Source organism: Triplophysa dalaica, chromosome 2 (genome assembly GCF_015846415.1).
Source record: "Triplophysa dalaica isolate WHDGS20190420 chromosome 2, ASM1584641v1, whole genome shotgun sequence".
Lineage (NCBI taxonomy): Eukaryota > Metazoa > Chordata > Actinopteri > Cypriniformes > Nemacheilidae > Triplophysa > Triplophysa dalaica.
Window position 1 is genome coordinate 19,370,858 of NC_079543.1, and position 17,379 is coordinate 19,388,236.

Below are 17,379 nucleotides of genomic sequence, written 5' to 3' on the forward strand. Positions count from 1 at the left end.
TGTTGTTGAACATGCCTGCATTTTCCTGAGAAATCTCTGGTGCAATGGCTAACCAGAACTAGGGATACACTGCTTTGCCGAAAGGTGGAAGTTAACTGACATCATTATGAAGATGGCCTTTTACATCAGCCTTAATGGACTTAGCACTGTGAGATGTTAAAAACATTGTTAAACCTTGGAAAAACAGTTATATTCCGACAGCTGGGGCGCCAGAAAATACTGTTAAATAAGATATAGTCTAAATTGCATGTGTTTGTGTTATTTTTTACCTGACTAAAATCTATTTCTGTAATTTGACATATTTTTAACCGTATTTCAAAAATATGTGATAATACATGAAAAAAACAGTTTAATCTGTACTGTTAAGGTGTAGTCCTTTACAATTATTGGCTGTCACACTGTATGAATATGATGTGCAATCTCAGTTGTCAAAAAATCCCGTAAAAAATTTAATAAACTGTAATAAAAAAACTTGTAGAAAAACAGATTTTTTTCCAGCAGCTGGGGCGCCAAAAATAAATGGTAAAATAAAATATTTCCCTATAAAATTTGCAATTTTACAGTTTGACAGTATTTATAAAAATACATCAAAAATCTGTAGAAAGAAACAGTCCATTTACAGGTTTTTACAAAAAAACTATAAAAAACTATAAATACAAATTATTTTAAAAATGTTTAACAGTGTACGACAAGTAAAGAGAAGACATTCAACAATTCTGTATTTAACGTAATATGGATGATCAAAGATTACCGATTTTTATTTTCGGAAACAGCCAAATTGTGACGCAACATTGAACACCACCAAGCATAACTTTATTCATATACTCACACATTACTTGTGTGAAGAGTCAGAGAGACATAGAATGAAAGAGAGGAAGGGCAAAACAGGACCTAAAATAACATAAGAGATTTTCCAGTTCTGCTTCATTGTTCAATCGTTGCTAATATGGAATGCATATTGCTTGAGTCACATTATGTTTTTATATAAAAATCAAATCACACTCATATTTATATTCTCTGTTTAAAGAGCCCTCCATAGTTAAGGATAATCCCCTGTCATCGGCAACTCATGTTCATTCCACGGATTTTCCATATGAAGGATTTAATTTATCGGTTCACGGAGCGAAAACGCTCATGTGCCTACTTATCTCAATATAATCACAATAGTCAGTCACCGTTCATTACCGGAGGCAGAGAAATCACATGTCTCTCATTTCCAGAGAGGATCATAAAAATGTTCGTTCACAGAATTGTGTTGGAAGGTCCTGTATTGTTCACAAGCAGATAAATATCTTGAAATGTCATGACGGGATAAAAAGACTATAGAATGGGTGACTTCAGGTCATGTGTAGAAATGTTGTCTTATCTAACCAACCAGTCACTGTAATTTCTTGTGTCCAGAATTAAAAACCTATATTATACTCATTTTCAGGTTCATCGTTTCATTTTTGAGGTCTGTAAGACTACATTTACACATCTTTTCACTATTCCTTATATTTTTTCTTATATCAGAACCAAGTGCTTATATTTTTCATTACATGAAAAGCACCTCCTGTTAGCAGGTCATTTTAGAGATAAAAGAATAAAAGTTATATTAATAGATATGTTGTATTAAAAAGAATTCAATTAACAGTCAATCTCGCACAACTGTACAACATGTCCAAATATAAGCAAAAAAGAAAATAAATCATGCACGCTACCAGTGCATATAAAAGGTAAATTGAAATAGTATAACAACGTTTCGGTATAATGACCATTATCAGGCATATACAAACATGTGTGAATACAACTTCCCATTAAGATAGAGACAATACCAAGTTCGTCCATCAATAATCACTTCAATATTTCATCAATTCCAAACGTACGTCATTATAGAGAGTCATTCATGAAAGTTATTTACATCAAAACAGCGTTGCACAATAATCTCAATTCTTGATAGAAAATCACATACAAAGAAAAGCAACCTACCAACCCCACATCACAAAAAAAACATTTATAACCTCACATTAAATAATGCTTCGTCATTCATGCCTGGGTGATAACGTTTGAAGGGATCCAAAACAACTCACTTCTCTCTAAAAAGCAAAAGTCGAAACCTCATGATTAAAATCTAAGAAAACGGGCCGCAACTGGATATTTAATGACTAGTTGATGCACAAGAGATAATAGTTTTAATGCTGTACTTCTTTCCAGTACTTGGATGACCAAAAAAAATGTTGAACTGTATTTTGCTTTGGCCACCATTTTGACAACGACAATTTCCATTTCTTATCTAAGTACTCTCTGAGAAGATCTAAGATTGTCCCTCTGAAAAAGAGCATGTGCCAAATAATCTTTTTAATTGTAATAAATCATTTTTGTTCTCGTATCATTAAATGGTATATGTTTATTGATACTATATTTAGTATCTTTGGGTCGGACTACAATGAGATTCATCAATTTGTGTCCATTTTGAATTATTCTGAAAAGTAGTTTGTTTACAATAGATTAAGATTGCAACACTATTTTGCTTGCTTCCAGTTCTCATCTCATAATTTTGGATACGGGTTATCCTTCTGATTCAGTGACAGATCTAGGATTGTTTAAAGCAGGGGCAACATTTGGGCTAAAATTTATAGAGGATGGCCAACTATAGTGCGCAATTCTTTTTCATTTTTCAATCACCAGATTTCTGAGCAAAACACAGGAGATAAATTGGAGAATAATGCATGTTTATTGATGTTAAACAGAGATAAGTATACGTCAGTAAGCAAGCTAACAAAACACAAATGTTTTGAATACTTACAGTAAAGACACGCTTTTGGTATGATCAAATACTTTAGGGTTTTAAATGCAGACATTATCCGTCCCTGAACTATTTTACTTCACTGAAGTATGCAACTGTTAACAAATGTGTGAATCCTACATTTAATCTAGCTGCTAAACCATTAATGTAATCTATCTAAAATACTAGTGTATTGTAGCTGCAAGGCTCAACGCTAAAGATTTTTTAACTGGCCCAGGCAGTGTTCAAGTTTTGACTTGCTCTTCCAAAATTTTCTCTGGCCCTGCAAGAAAAATATAATCGTTGTTGTTATCGTTGCTTTTGACCCATCATGTTATCTAACAAACTTATATGAGATCAAAATTCAGTGTTGTAACTTTGTTTTGAAAAGTGGTGAGGACGGAGATTACAAAAATTATACTTTGATAAATTGTTTCTCTAATAACTCGTTGAGAATATTTATTATAGAAAGTGGGCGATCTCCCCGTTGGCAAAACTCGCTTGTCGACTCCAGCACTCACAATATGTGACACTGGACAACAAAACCAGTTTTATGGTTCAATTTTTTACATAATCTGAAAGCTTTCTATTGATGTATAAATTGATCGAATATGACAATATGTTGCTGAGATACAACCGTTTAAAACTCAGGAATCTGAGAGTGCAAAACAATCTAAATATCGAGAAAAGTTTTTTATATATTCAAGGTAGGACATTTACTAAATATCTTCATGGAATATGATTTTAACTTAATATCCTAATGATTTTTGGCATAAAAGAAAGATCAAAGATCATTTTTACCCATGCATTCCCATACACTTTTGTCTTTTACTAAAAATGTTCCTGTGCTACTTAAGACTAGTTTTGTTATCCAGGGTCACATATGTGGTTCCCAAACATTCATTTAGGGAAGGTCACTTGGCTGTTGGGATGCACTAAACTTAAAAACAATTTAAACCTATGACTAAAAATGTCACTCGTTTATTGGTTTCCGCATTTTTGTGCTTGGACACTGGATGCACAAGCAAGCGTCATGAGTGCGGATGATGCGAGCATGCGATCTTGAATACGTGTCTCTCTATCTTCCACAAATATAACTTATGAGTGTGAACAACTGGTGTAAAAGTGGCACATACTGCATTTTCCACAGGTTTTAAATATGAATGGACCCTATACAATACACACCTTCAGCATTTCTTAATTTCCTCCAAAAAGTGGTGGGGAAATGTCCAACTCGCAAATTACCCCTATGCCAAAATTAGAAACCATCTAATACCACAAAAAAAAACGATTGACCTAACAAATATAATATAAATTTAGTTCAAACGTTATCTCTCTCTTTTGGGTTGCTCCTGTTAGACAAAGATAAGTTAAGTGACAGCAAGCATCATACACATAAGCACTATTATGCAGCTGTATGCAGAAATTGTTAGATCTAATGGATGAAAGCGCATGCAGTTTAGATATGAACGCAACCAGATATCAACTTAATGGAAAAACATACTGAAAGCAGCAGTTTTCATTTCGGCTTTATTTCTGGTCAAATGCGTTTGACTATTTCTGGAAGTGGTAGAAAGTCGACAAGCTCAAATCGTTTCACACCCTGTTGACACCTGTATTTGACATCATCCACTTGTGATCTGATCGACCAAAACGCATATCAGGTGTAGGCTACAGAGGTCCTGAGAGGACAGGGGTACTTGGGGGGCCAATATGATTTCAACTGGGGCCAGAGGGGCACTGGACCCACCAGTGTTCTGAATGGATTGATGAAGCAAGTTGCTGTTTACAAGACACAATCAGTGTTGCTTGAAAAGAAGACAAAAAAAACAAAAAACATTATTTTACTTTCATTGCAACCCATTCATCCAAATCTTGTGTGATTAGATTGATTTTTAAGAAACACTGGCACTTGTTGTTGTCTGATCCTGAATTGAGCACTACTTTTCAACATCCTCCTCTGCTTGTTTATAAAAGGGCTGGTAATTTAAAACATTATTTGGCACACGCTCGTTTTCAGAGTGACAATCTTGGATCTCCTCAGAGACTACTTAGTCCGCTTAGAAATGAAAATGTTCGTTGTGGAAATTGTGGCCAATGCAATGATAAGGTTAAAACATAATTTTTTTGTCATCCAAGAACTGGATAGAAGTATAGCGTTAAATCTGTTATCACTTGTGCCTCCACATATGTTGTTTATCTAATCAGATTCCCTTGTGGTTTGTGAAATTTGCGCAAAACGTCACGTCAATTACAGCTTTCCTGTGGCTCAGTGGTTAGAGAATGGCACTATTAAAAATGCCAAGGTCATGGGTTCCATCCCAGTTGATTGCAATTAGTCAGAAACAAATATATAATAATAGTGTCTGCAAAATGCATAAATGTAAAATTTAAACATGGTTAGGTGAACATATGAGCTCGATTAGAAGAAAATATATCAATTATCCAGTTGCGGCCCATTTTCTAGCTATTAATCATGAGGTTTCCACTTAACGATTTTGTGACATTGAAAGGGTTAATACATCACCTTGGTGGTGATGTTGAAATGACTTGAGATGTTTTCGTTCTTCACCCTTTAAACCTTATCACCTATGGGCATGACTAACTTAGTCTTAATTCTTCATAGAAAATCTAATGCTATCGTGCAATGCTGTTTTGATGTGAATGGTAACTTTCCTGAATGACTTTCTCTAATAACATATGTGTGGAACATGACTAGTAATTGATGAACTCTTGAACTGTTTTCTTCCATTCTTCTCCTCAAATCCTGTAAAACTCTGTTAGGTTGGATGGAGATCATCAGTAGACAGACATTTTCAGGTTTATGCAGAGATGTTCAGTTGGGTCCAAGCACTAGCTGACCCACTCAAGGACTATGACAGGGTTGTCCATAAGGCACTCTTTTATTGTTTAAGCTGTGTGCTTAGGATCATTGTGATGTTGGAGAATGAATCTTCTGCCCTGAGGTTCTGAATGTTCTGGGCTAGGTTTTCATGATCATGATCAGAATCTTGTTTCTGACAGTTTGAAAGATTCGTTGAAAGATATGTTTTTTTTTCATGCGTCTTCACTGTGCAAAAGCTTGAGTCTGGCCACTCTGCCAATAAGCCCATATTGGTGGAGTGTTGCAATGGTGTTGGGTCCTTCTGTAAGTTTCTCCCATCTCCATATTTGATCATGGAGCTCAACCATAGTGATCGCTGCCCTAACCAAGACCCTTCTCCATCGATGGCTCAGTTTGGACAGGAGGTCAGCTCAAGCAAGAAATCGGGTGGTTCTGAACCTGTTTCATTAAGGATAAATGGAGGATACATGTTTCTGTGAACCTTCAAAACGGCAGATTTTTTTCAGAAGTCTTGATTGGTGTCTTGATACAAACATGTCTCAGGGCTCTATTGGCAGTTATTTTGACCTCATGTATTGGTTTTTACTTTGTTAAGCAATTTCAGCTGTTGCAACTTTTATTGAGAGGTATTTGCCGCTCTAAATCATATTCATTTGAATGTACCACAGGTTAACTCCACTCGAAGTAAAGATACATAAACAAGCAAAACTAATGCTTCGGAGCTAAATTTCAAGTGCTATAGAAAACTTTATATTATTCTCTTTTTAATTTTTTTATAAATTTGCAAAGTTATCACAAAACCGTTTTATGTTTTGTCATTATTGTGCATGAAGTATAGATAAATGTAAAACATATAATTTAAAGTAGTTTAAGAAAAGGCAGCAACAAAACAAAATGTGAATAAAATGAAGGGGGATGAATAATTTTGCAAGGCACTGTATTAAAAAGAATTAAAAGGGTCTAAAAATCATCCTTTCGTTGCATTTGGTCGGATTAGATGTATTTAAATCCGATACCCTGTTGTGCGTAAATCCAATCTCATCTCAGGGGAAATTGTGACTTTTGTGCAAAGTGGTTTATTCATATGACATACATTGAATAAACATATACATTGTGTATGTACGTATGATTATAAGAAAAAAACAATACTGAAGCCCCATCCTGACTCTGCCCCAACCCTAATGGCACCAGTGTGAAAGCAAAATGTACGAAATCACCAAAATAAGCCAGATTGTAAAAAAGTTCGGTTTTTGCTGTGAGATTGTGTCGGTAATTCACAAACGTACAAAACTGCAGTAGGTTCTAACAATAATCGTACCATTTTTCTATTCATTATTATTCTACAGTAATGCTTGTTTTGGGCAGCCAAGTTTATTATTATCAGCTTTGGCAAACTGTCATGATTGGATGTTTATGTGAGTGTATCATTATTTGTGGAGTAATATTTCTTTATAAGGAAAAGTAAGAAAAACGTTCTGAGTTTACGTTCAGGACAGCCTTTTACTGTGTGTAAAATGCTTAGATGCTTATGAGGCACATCAGGGGACACATCATTGACGCAGCTGCCAGAGGTTGTGTTCGTATTTCAATGTGCCTCAGTAAGACACTGGAATGGAACCGTTATTTACTGACATAAATGTACAGAACAAGGTGTTGGGAAAAACTTAACCTTGTTTACATTTGCATTTACATTTATGCATTAGACGGACGCTTTTATCCAAAGCGACTTACTTTCTTTATCCTATACATTTATATATAGGTAAATGCAATCCCCTGGGATTGAACCCACAACCTAGCGTTGTAAATGTAATGCTCTTACCACTGAGCTACAGGAAAGCTCGAAAGTCTTGTTTGCTTGAAAGTCGAATATATAAATATAGTAATGTACTGCTCTCTAGAAAAATTAAACATGTGGAGTCAGTAACAATAAGATGTTCCTTAGCGATGTCAGGTTACTAGAAAGCAGTAGTGTGCCGTTATACAGTAAGTCTATTCAGTGACCTTCTGATGCATTTTACACACAGTTCTAATAGAATTTCCTGATTGCTGTGCAGTTTCCGAGAGTGTGAGAGCACAAGTTTATTTTTTTCCATCACGTGTGACTAGTGCCATTCATATGTTGTTTGGGCTTGTGCTAAAACTGAGGAAGATAACGGTGTTACCAGCTAAAATTGATTAGATGTCAGAAATCCTTCAGTTTGTCCTGCAGTGATAACCTTGTGTTACCTTGACCTTTGATGGTGATATCAGACCACAATGGGGAATTTTGTGTCACAGAGAAAGAAGAGAATAAGAGGAAAGGAAGTCTTGCTGCATCATCAGGTAAAAAATAGATGATAGACAGTCAATAGTGGTTAAAAGCAAAGGATCAAACATGCAACTGACGTGGCTGGGTAACATAGTATAAAGGGTCTGCCTGTCCCACTCTCTCTTGGATATGACACACGTGGAGGATGAAGAGATGGAAAAACATGTTCGGGGACCTTATGATAAAAAAGATAGTGACAATTTAACAAGATATGTGCTCTAAAAATGGTTTACTAACATTCATAAAATAAATGAATAATAAAGTAAATGCAGGAAAAAATACATTCAATTAAAAATGAAATATAAAGATGCTGATCCAGTGGTATGATTCTTGTCCATTCCAGATTATTATAGCCCAATTTAACTCATGTATAAATCAATAAAGAATTTAAAAAAAAAATATTGATAAAGGGATAGTTAACACAAAAATGAGAATTCTGTCATCATTTACCCTCGTGTCATTTCAAACCTCTATGACTTTCTTTCATGCAGAACACAAAAGAAGATATTGTAAAGAATGTTGGTAATAGAGCAATGATGGTACTGGTTTTGTGTCCATACATTGGAACTAAATGGGGACCGACGTTGTTCGGTCACCAATTTATAATAGTAATGTAATAATAATCTGTTATTTAGCTGGTGATTGGGATTATTCTGTCATAAGAATATCCGAGCAGTGTGGGAGACTGTGATCTAGACTGGGAGATAAGGAATATAAATTGGGCCATGGTATAAAATAGTATCAGATGGTAATAATATTGTCTTATATAAAGAACATATGGCACTTGAGAAACTACACAAACTTCACTTTGCTTGGAAAAATGGGAACATAGATAAACATATATATACAGTTGAAAGAAAAAGTATGTGAACCCTTTGGGCTTACTTGGATTTCTTCATAAATTGGTCATAAAATGTGTTCTGATCTTCATCTAAGTCACAACAATAGAGAAACACAGTCTGCTTAAACTAATACCGCACAAACATTATAAGTTTTCATGTTTTTATTGAACACAACATGTAAACATTCATAGTGCAGGGTGGAAAAAGTATGTGAAACCCTAGGCTAATGACTTCTCCAAGAGCTAATTGGAGCCAGGAGTCAGCCAACCTTGGGTCCAATCAATGTGATGAGATTGGATGTGTTGATTAAAACTGGCCTGTCCAATAAAAAACACACACCAGTTTTGAGTTTGCTGTTCTGAAGAATCGTTGTCTGATGTGAACCATACCTCGCACAAAAGAGCTCTCAGAAGACCTACGATCAAGAATTGTTGACTTACATAAAGCTGGAAAGGGCTACAAAAGTATATCTAAGAGCCTCGATGTCCATGTGTCCACGGTAAGACAGATTGTCTACAAATGGAGAAAGTTCAGCACTGTTGCTACACTCCCTAGGCGTGGTCGTCCTGTAAAGATGACTGCAAGAGCACAGCGCAGAATGCTCAATGAGGTGAAGAAGAATCCTAGAGTGTCATCTAAACACTTACAGAAATCTCTGGCACATGCTAACATTTTTGTTGACAAATCTACAATAAGGAAAACATTAAACAAGAATGGAATTCATGGGAGGACACCACGGAGGAAGCCACTGCTGTCCAAAAAAAACATTGCAGCACGTTTGAAGTTTGCAAAATAGCACCTGGATGTTCCACAGCACTACTGGCAAAACATTCTGTGGACAGATGACACCAAAATGTAGTTGTTTGGAAAGAACACACAACGCTATGTGTGGAGAACAAAAGGCACAGCACACCAACATCAAAACCTCATCCCAACTGTGAAATACGGTGGAGGGGGCATCATGGTTTGGGGCTGCTTTGCTGCCTCAGGCCCTCGACGGATTACTGTCATCGATGGAAAAATGAATTCCAAAGTTTATCGAGACATTATGCAGGAAAACTTAAGACCATCTGTCCGCCAACTGAAGCTTAACAGAGGATGGATGATGCAACAGGTCAACGACCCAAAGCATAGAAGTAAATCAACAACAGAATGGCTTCAAAAGAAGAAAATACGCCTTCTGGAGTGGCCCAGTCAGAGTCCTGACCTCAACCCGATTGAGATGCTGTGGCATGACCTCAAGAGAGCGATTCACACCAGACATCCCAAGAATATTGCTGAACTGAAACACTTTTGTAAAGAGGAATGGTCCAAAATTTCTCCTGACCGTTGTGCAGGTCTGATCTGCAACTATAGGAAACGTTTGCTTGAGGTTATTGCTGCCAAAGGAGGGTCAACCAGTTATTAATCCCAAAGTATTAGTTTAAGCAGACTGTGTTTCTCTATTGTTGTGACTTAGATGAAGATCAGAACACATTTGATGACCAATTTATGAAGAAATCCAAGTAAGCCCAAAGGGTTCACATACTTTTTCTTTCAACTGTATATATATTATAAATTCTACAACAGTATTTAGTTTTTTAACCGTGTTGACATGACACTTTATTTCAATCGGTCTAAAGCTTTCTCTTGTGATCTGTCTGTGATTTATTTATTTAACCAATACCAGAACCAGAAGCATGAAAATCCATGGGTACACAACAAGGCAAATGAATGACACTTCATGAATGACATCTTCATCACAGGTCGAAACTGAATAAACTGTGAGGAAATCAATGCTGACATTTCTCTAAATAAAACAAACATCTTTGATCATTCAAAGTTGATGGTTCTGAAGCTCACACACAAATCGAAGCGTGTTGATGCGAATCTTAAGATCCATTAGGTTTACTATAAGATCTTCATTGTGACTGTGATTGATTGCTTCCATTCATTGTGTCATACAGTAGCTCTTCTGATTTGGCCTTATCTTTAATGCTCCAAACGGCAAAGTGTGCATTTGTGGGGGTGAGAGAGAGATAGGGAATGAATGCAACACAAGGGGCAAAAGAAGGGAACAAAAGACTTTATTCCCAGAAATAGTTGGGATTATAGATTAAAGTAATCCTTCGTTTATATCCTCATTTGATAGTGACTCTATTTTCTCTCCATTTTCTCTGCTCCAGGATGAAAAAAATCAGGTATTAATAACCAACGCCTGGCTACAGCTGGTGAGTTTTTACTTCAATTGCTTTTTGTACTCATTTTGCCCGGCATGCATGCTTGGCCATGTATTTAAGTGCTTACATATACAGACTGCTTTGAGAAATCATTTAAATTGAGCAATTGTTTAAAATCTTGTTTTAAGTTATATTTAATGCATTTATATTTTACATTTTAATTCTTGAGATTGTGGGACAGTCGTTTTCACTTGTCATATTTAGCATTATGATTAATAATAATCATATTTACTAGAGATGCACCGATGTATCGCCAATAATCGGTATCGGTCAATAAAAATAACTTTTCAAAATATCGGCATCGGTTGATTGTTTAAAAACAGTCAATGATCAGGCCCAATATATCCTGTCCAAATTTAAAAATATATATTAAATTAAATTTCAGAATCGGTTTTGACATCGTCAGATATCACTCTGAATAATAGGCCAATCGGTATCAGTTGAGAACTTTAGTTTCGTTGCATCTCAAATACTTACAAGTGGTCCGATCCCTCCTTCTTGTCCCTGATGTGACCCACACTATAGCTATTTTGGGAAATGTTAACCGTTCTCCTGTCCTGCTCAATTATGTGACGCATCTTCCCCCAATGTTCATTGTTCATACATCCCCCTAAAAAGCATAAAGAACATCAGTAACATCTGAAAGTAAAATAATCTGATCCTAAAAGATTTTAAACTGAAGCCAAATAAGATAAGATAAGCAATGCAATGGCTTCTGGTTTATTGTGATGGCCCAAAATCAGACATATTTACAGCCTGGAGTGATGAGCAGGTCTTTGTCTGGAAGCTTAAAATATAATGTGCAATCTGTTTTAATAACTTATTTTGGGCTGCTTGCAAACCCTGGTAGTCCATCAGTATGTGTCCTGGTAGTCCTAAAGAATGTACTGTTTTTGTGCACTACAAACAGTGAAATGATATTGAAAATGAAATTCTGGAGTTGAGTGTATTAAACCACAAAAACTATATTATAAAATAGGTTTTCAAAGAGTGTAAGAGCATATCCGAGTTCAAAGCTGAGCCTTTTCCTAGCCACAGGGTTTATGTGTGCGTGTGTATACTGTAGGTATAGATTTTTGGGGATATTTCATTGTTGCTCCAGAAAAATGCTGCTTGGTGGAAAAATGCTGGTGTGGAATCAGTTTCTCCATCCAAAATCCAATTCCTACTACTAGGAATCAGTAGAAAATTCATCCATATTTGCTCTGTATGGTAGCATAAACAACTTCAACAAAGTATGTTTTTTTATAAAATTATATAATAATTTATTATATTATAAATATATTATTTATAATATAATTTATATACAATTGTATATTTTAGTTGTTAAAAAGCGTTTCTATATTTCGTAAACATTCCTCAGCTCTTATTCACCTATATTGACCTCATCAGCCATAATGCATGAGTTTAGCCAACTGAGCACTTAACCATGAAATTAAGCTGGATAAAAGATTCTCTGATTCTACACCCAACATTCAGACCTGTGTCTTTCCTCAGTGCCAAGCCTGTCCAGAGACCGATCTTGCACAGATGAACACCCATGGACTGACTTTTGCGAAAAGATTTTTTGACAACATAATATATACCCACACAAGGACGCCACTTGTGCCTTACAGCATGAGACATCTGAGTTTGTGTTTGAGATAAATCCTGAAAGAGTGAGAGCAAAAAACTGTCTCTCTATAAACTGATTCAGACCTTTAGTACTGATGTTTCACTCATGTCCTCTAACTCCCATCTCGCTAAAGCTCTGGAGCAGAACATTACTCTACAAATAAGATTAAGCAGAATTGCAACCCATAAAACATATTTATATCACTTATTGGGATATATATATAAATCGCGATTCGAGATAAATATATATCGCGATAAATATATATCGCCATTCTAGAGCTATAACTCTCTTGTCAATTCTGAAATCGCAAATGCTTTGAATCTTTGTTTTATGCACAGCTCTTCCGTGAACTACGGCTCTTTGATCAGTAGGAAGTACTGCTCGATCTAAAATACACAATATCTCCTCCCAGCCCTTTATAATGCACCTTAACAATTAAAAATGTAAATATTCTTCATACTAATAAAAATGCATGAGTATTTGAAGGTCCAGTTTATGAAGTTTAGCGGCACCTAGCGAACTACGGTGGCTGACACAGAACCTAATGTCGTCACATTTTTGCTTCTTAGCCGAAGGAGATAACATATTTACGAACGTGTTCTGTAGAGCATTTTGTCCGTTAGCGCTTCTGTAAAAAAAAACATTGTAAATTCTATGTAAGGGGACCCGCAGTGTATTTAAATAGAAATAGCTCATTCTAAGGTAACAAAAACATAACACTTCATTATGTAAGGTCTTTATACACCTCTGACAACATGATGTATATTATATTGCATTTCAGTCAATATATCCTTAAAATCAAATGACACACTGGACCTTTAAAATGAGTCAGTGAGAGACAAAGACAAAGGTGTGAGTCCATCTCTTGCTTTTTCCTCCTGTGCTTTTATTTGACTTGAAAGCTGAATGAAAACTGTGGGTGTTTTAAATATTTTTTCATTGCATACTTGAAATATGTGTGACACAGATTCCCCAGTCTTGTTAAGATGTCAGAGACAAGCAGGCAATTGCGTCCGCAGAGACAGAGCAACGCCTTAAGGGAATACGTTCACTAAAGCACACAGGGACATCTGAGCCACAGAGAGAGAGACAGAGAGAGAGAGAGAGAGAGAGAGAGAGAGTACAGAACCTCCTCGTTCCTCCTGGCTGATCTAATGTGATCTGTGATTCTCTCCTTTCCTTATCAGCAGAATTAATCATGCATCAGCGATCACACAAACTTATCAGAAATAGATGAAAGGTCGCATTATAATGGTTGGAAACCATTCTAGATGAAATGAAGAGATATCTGGGCATAAATAGAATGTGAAGACATTGAATGCATAGTACGTTGCATAACACTTCAATGCGGAATTTTTACATTTTCTTAAATGAGGATCTACCAATGGCAGACTACAATTTACACCACAACAACGTATTATAAATGGCCTTATAGTGAACTAATAGAAACATTTATTCTTGGTATCGACAAAGCAAGACTAATTTTGGCTTGAATGTCATTTCAAAAGTTTGTGTTTTTAACTCCACCTCTAAATAAGTTTTGGTAACACTTTATAATAACTGCACGCTATGAATCATTTGTTAAGCATCAGTACATAATTAATTAATCATTTATGAAGCATTGGGCCCACATTAATAGACTTTAGTAAGCAGTTTATAAATACAGCTATAAATGCTTTGTTCTTGATTTATAAGCATGTATAAAATATGCTTAATAATCAAATTTTCATACTTTATTTAGGATGAATTCATCATTTCTAAATTAAGGATTACATTACTTAGAAACCAGTTAGTTAGGAGTTGTCAGTGGTTCATGAGATCATTTAGAAAGTGTTAGTAAATGATTAATAAACTCTTTGAATGCAAATTTATACATCTTATTATTCTGACAAATAGTAACAGTTACTTAATTTGTTAATACATGCTTTTTTAACACACATTCCTGCTGTAATTCATGATTAATTAAGATAGTCATAAAACATTTACTAGTTGTCAGTTAACTATTTTTGTGAGCTCATCTAAAGTGAGGACTATGTATGCCTTGTAAAGCATTTACAAATGAGAGTTGCATATCACTTCACGGTTATATTTTTTCTAGAGGTGTGCAGGAATTTAAAAAAATTCAGAAGTTTATTTTTCATCTTATATCAATTCATTTAATGTTAATTTATATGTTCGGTTGCACAATTTTAATTTTGCAGAGGTTCATTTATTTTTTTATATTAAATCGTTTTACATTCATTAATATGTACAGTTGTACAGTTTAATTTCTTTTGCATCTTGAAATAAATATTACTATGTTCTGTATCCCTCTGTGTTGTGTTTTTCCTATTTCTGTTTAGAAGATAACTGAGCCTTTAACTCTCATTTGTAAATGCTTTACAAGGCATACATAGTCCTCACTTTAGATGAGCTCACAAAAATAGTTAACTGACAACTAGTAAATGTTTTATAACTACCTTAATTAATCATGAATTACAGCAGGAATGTGTGTTAAAAAAGCATTTATTAACAAATTAAGTAACTGTTACTATTTGTCAGAATAATAAGATGTATAAATGTGCATTCAAAGAGTTTATTAATCATTTACTTACACTTTCTAAATGATCTCATGAACCACTGACAACTCCTAACTAACTGGTTTGTAAGTTATGTAATCATTAATTTAGAAATGATGAATTCATCCTTGATAAAGTATGAAAATTTGATTATTAAGCATATTTTATACATGCTTATAAATCAAGAACAAAGCATGTATAACTGTATTTATAAACTGTTTACTAATGTCTATTAATGTGGGGTCCATGCTTCATAAATGATTAATTAACTATGTACTGATGCTTAACTAATCATTCATAGCGTGCAGTTATTATAAAGTGTTACCTAAATTTTAAAAAGCAGTACTGTTCCTTCTGTTTGATCATTTTGGGAGACTGGTCATGTGATGCTTAGTAAAGCAACAAACCCAAACAAAGCAACACAAACGCAGTAACATTGACACCCCAAAGCACCGAACAATTTCACAATCTAACCCCCCAAAGAGGGATCATGTGGAATTTATGCAAAAAGCAGCGAGACATCAACTTTCTCAACTCAGAGTGAATTAATGTAACGTTAATCACTGCCAAACGACATTCCACATTTACTTTTATATGTAATTTGGAGTTTTATCAGATGTGCTGTTGTTATGTGATGTAATGTTTTGTATGTGTAGCCTGTGTTAATTTCTCTGTGGTAAACGTACTAGAGACCCCCAGACCCCAGCTGGCTGTGTGTATGTGGAATATGTACAATAATGACACTGATGGGTTTTTTGTGTGTTTTGTAGTCCTGGACAGATATCTATTTGAGCTGGAACCCTGATAACTACCCTGGTGTTCAGACCCTGCGTTTCCCATCCAATCAGATCTGGACACCGGATATTCTACTTTATAACAGGTAACACACACATATATCAAAATAAAATGTAGAGCATACAAAATAGAACATCTTATATCATATAATACATATTGAGCAGCAACGACATATGAGCAGCATAAAGCTTGAGAAAAACTAAATCTGTTATAATTAATAAACAGTTTTTCATTTTGCATCTCCATTGAAGCGTTAACCCTCAGAAACCCAGATGAATGAAAATAGCAACAGTTATTTCAGGCAATTTACTTTGGTTTGTGCAAAGGTTTTGTGCACGTGTATTTTAAAGTCAAAACAACACCTTGTTTTCCAAAATGCACCTCAAAATAAATTAAATAAATGAGTCAGCGAGAGACAGAGGCACAGGTGTGGGAGGGTCTGGAGTCTTGCTGTTGTTTTTCTTCTCCTGTGCTTTTATTTGACTTGAAAGATGAATAAAGACTGTATGAAATCTTGAAAGAGGAATGAAAACTGGGGGTTTTGTATTGTTGTTGTTTTTCAAAACACAACTTCTTATGACTCTAATGAGCCGTCATGAAATGCTTTTATTTAGAGGCAGGTGAAAAATACCCTACATGAGTGTTTGGGTCTTCAAAGGCTAATATAGAATTCCAACCACCTTGATGACACAGGTTTGCTTATATCATTTATTGTACAATGGCGTTGAACATTGTTCAGTGAATCAGACACCAATACTTTAAGCTGTGAACCCAATGATTCAATCGTTATTTTCATTTTCAAGTCATAACTTGGAATAACAGAAGAGAGCAATATGTAAATTCTAGGGCTGGGCGGTGTGACTGTATTAGCCGTTACCGCTGAATAAAATGTCAACCATAAGTGATTTTTCAATGCCGTGTATTCCGCGATGTGTAAATAAGTAGTTATGGTTGGGCGTTATCATGAAAAAAACATTTGAACTAATCCACCCATAACAAATCGAATAAATGCTTTTAACCTTCTTTCAGTCATTTATTTTCGTGATCCGCTCCAGTGCGGCACTTTCTCTATCATCTGCAGTGCTCATGCAGGGATGCACGTATTTGAGAAGTCAGATCGCTTTGTAAAGCTGTTCATAGTTTGAATAAAGTTTAACTTCAGGCGAGCCGAGGCGAATCTTGCTTTGAAACGCGATGATGCTCGCCAAGTGAACGCTTTGACATGAAGCACCACTAACTTCCCTTTTTGGAGAGTGTGGAGTCACCAGAGACTCCCATGCAAAGACAAGGGTGAGAATAAACAAACCTAAAGAGAAAGAAAGAGTCACAACACAATAGAAGTGTGCATAAAGAGAGAAGAGCGATGAAGACCTACAGTGCAGAACCTATGAACGCCAGTTTATAACTCATCAGTCATATATATACTCTCATTG

General features: G+C 35.4%; 1 protein-coding gene across 1 annotated transcript in view; it reads left to right on the top strand.

Moving 5' to 3' along the window:
- Positions 1-17,379, top strand: part of chrna8 (cholinergic receptor, nicotinic, alpha 8) — a 69,790-nt gene that overhangs the window by 32,475 nt on the left and 19,936 nt on the right. Inside the window, exons 3-4 of the mRNA XM_056763578.1 lie at positions 10,925-10,969; positions 15,922-16,031. Coding sequence (XP_056619556.1) covers positions 10,925-10,969; positions 15,922-16,031 — 155 coding nt within the window. The remainder of the gene's footprint in view (positions 1-10,924; positions 10,970-15,921; positions 16,032-17,379) is intronic.